Source organism: Teleopsis dalmanni, chromosome 2 (assembly GCF_002237135.1).
Source record: "Teleopsis dalmanni isolate 2A chromosome 2, ASM223713v2, whole genome shotgun sequence".
Lineage (NCBI taxonomy): Eukaryota > Metazoa > Arthropoda > Insecta > Diptera > Diopsidae > Teleopsis > Teleopsis dalmanni.
In genome coordinates, this window is record NC_051847.1 from 70,905,756 (window position 1) to 70,908,367 (window position 2,612).

Here is a 2,612-nt window from a genome sequence, read left to right on the forward strand (position 1 = left end):
ATTGGCAGTCAAGTACATGAATGCATATGGCGTACTATTCATAAGTTTTGTTCCTTATCCATAACTCTGATTAATTGCAAGTTAATTACTCAACTATTAGTTAATTACTTCGGGGCACTTCATAAATCACAATTACTTAATTAAAATTACAACTAAGATTAGTAACCAAACTGAACCAACAATTTTTCAAAATCCAACAGTAGCAGTCGTGAGGTGAACTCGAAATGGCGGTGCTTCACATTTTTATTAAACCAAAAACAATTTACGATTGTACGATTTTCATCTGCTCTCTCCAGTTCTTCTTGTGCTGTAACGGATTTTGGAGGCGTAACGGTCGTTACATAATGACCAAAGGCAGTCGAATCTACACATTTGTCGCGCCTATAGTTTACGTGCTTGGCGCTGCTTACACTATTTACAATAAACTAACAGATCCCTATCAAAAGGAGCGTACTTTCAGTCTCGATAGTTTATTGCTATCCATAATATTTTCGGAAATCTTTATGTCGTCTTTAGTTTTTTTTATCTCAGTATTTTCCCTACAGTATCACAGTAAGAGACATTTACATATATACGAACGGCTACAGACAATTGATGAATATTTTATTAAAGAGTTTGGTGCCAATATGAATTATCACAAACTACTGAGAAAAGTTATAGTGGTGATGACATTATCTTCCATTGTGTACTTAGGAGCAGTTCTATGGGCAACACTTCAACTATCCAATAATGATTTTATACTAATGTTTATGGGTGCTATGTGTTATTGTTTAATAACTGGTAGCATTAATTTTAATGGTTATGCTCATATGAATTTAGCCGAAATTATCAAAATTCGCTGTCGGTTATTACAGAAGATTTTGAATAGAGAGTTTATAGATTACAAGTTTCCGGAAAGCAATTTACGAGAGTTACGCTTACAAAGAGCAGTGGAGATATGGAAAGAGCTACAACAAATAATACGTGAGATAAATAGAGTGTACACATTATCATTACTTTTTACTTTGGCACATGACTTCATGTTGACAACGAGTGAATTATATATGGTGTTTGGAAGAACTATTGCCGGTCAAAATACTAGTTATTATTTACTCAGTTATGTGGTCATGGTGATGCTACCTCCACTCTACAAGATGATAATGGCGCCCATTTATTGTGAGGAAACAATAAAAGAGGTAAACATTTTCTTGTGATGTTTCTTGAATAATTTATACGACTGAATAAACACACTTGTAAGCCCATGGATATTTCATAATATATAATAAAAAATATATGGGTATATGTATAATTTTAATTGATAATATGTTTAAAGTACATATACTTAGTACATTTAAAATCTTTTGAAGTTTTTAATTGTTTAAAATTTTGCCCATGGGCATCATATTTATAAGCACGGTTTAGCTTGTTTATATATATTATATATAATGCTATATATTCTATAATATTAAATATATTTTTTTTATTTTTTCTTTAAATTTGCAACAAAGAGTACAAAATGTGTACGTCTCATAGAGCAATTAAACTCCTGGTATCCTAAAAGTGTAAAAATACGAAATTTGGTTGAAACACTTATGATGTGGCGTTTGGACAATAATGTCGAATTCAATTGCGGTTTTAATCTGACCATACGGCGTACTATCATAACAACGGTAACAAATTTGATATCAAAAATGTTTCATATAATATTATTTAATAATATAATAATGTAATATTATTTTTGTGATTCTAGGTTACATCAGTGGTTTTTAACTATCTTCTTATTTTGATACAGTTTCGGATGACACAAGATATGGGCGATAATATGGAGCAACAGAAAAACTTACTACGTGAATGGGCTAATCAAGGACCCGATTTTCTATATTAAAATTAAAAATGTTAATGCAAAGTCCAGTAAGCAATGGACCACAATCTATAGTGTTATCTGGAAAAAAATATTCAGAGTTTGCTTTTTTTTTAAACAAAAATTTAATAGATCTATATATGGTATAGCGCATTTCTTTCGCTAGTGTTTAGCTACTGACGAAAGAAATAGTGATGTATTGTGTGGTCAAGTTTTATATCAGTAGAAGACAGTTTCACAAGTTTGGCATGAATAATAATGTGATAGTACAATTTTAGAAAACAACGACGTATGCTTCTAAACTTCCCAGCCGACATATATCAATTTCGAAGGGTCAGGATTAATGTTCTAACGACGTTCTTAGTTCTAACGACGACTTTAGTCTATTGATTTATAGCGCTATCGTAGGAAGTTTGATAAATTCTAAACTATCTAGAATTCTTAATAAAGCTAACGATAGTTTCAAAGATGAAATCTAGCAACTGACTAAGACTTTCTAAAAGGTAACTTCCTGTAATAAACTCCTTAACCCCTTGAATTTTGCATATATAACCCCATAGTAAATGAAACCAGTATAGTTTAGATACGAGACACTTTAATACATAATTTGGAAATATAAAATTATTCAATTACTTACACCAACATTGACTGTTATCTCACTAGTAATTAGTTTATTAAAGGAAGTGTTTTAGTACTTTATAAATTAATCTAACATATTGTTGAGTATTTAAGATCGATAATATCAAAGTAAACTTAATTTAACAGTTTAAAC

The 2,612-nt window shown here is 30.6% G+C and overlaps 1 protein-coding gene across 1 annotated transcript; it reads left to right on the top strand.

Annotated features, from left to right (window-relative positions):
* The first annotated feature begins 224 nt into the window (after positions 1-224).
* Positions 225-1,864, top strand: LOC119674807 (putative gustatory receptor 57a). Its single transcript, XM_038085962.1, has 3 exons — positions 225-1,175; positions 1,488-1,649; positions 1,730-1,864. The coding sequence occupies exons 1-3, from the start codon at positions 225-227 to the stop codon at positions 1,862-1,864; spliced, it is 1,248 nt and encodes a 415-aa protein (XP_037941890.1).
* Positions 1,865-2,612: the final 748 nt, after the last annotated feature.

What these genes read in the sequence shown, in the direction of transcription:
- LOC119674807 (XM_038085962.1), top strand. Translation starts at nt 225, where the DNA reads ATGGCGGTGCTTCACATTTTTATTAAACCAAAAACAATTTACGATTGT. An exon ending in GTGAGGAAACAATAAAAGAG is followed by an intron (nt 1,176 to 1,487) that starts GTAAACATTTTC and finishes TTTGCAACAAAG; the next exon opens with AGTACAAAATGTGTACGTCT. An exon ending in GGCGTACTATCATAACAACG is followed by an intron (nt 1,650 to 1,729) that starts GTAACAAATTTG and finishes TTGTGATTCTAG; the next exon opens with GTTACATCAGTGGTTTTTAA.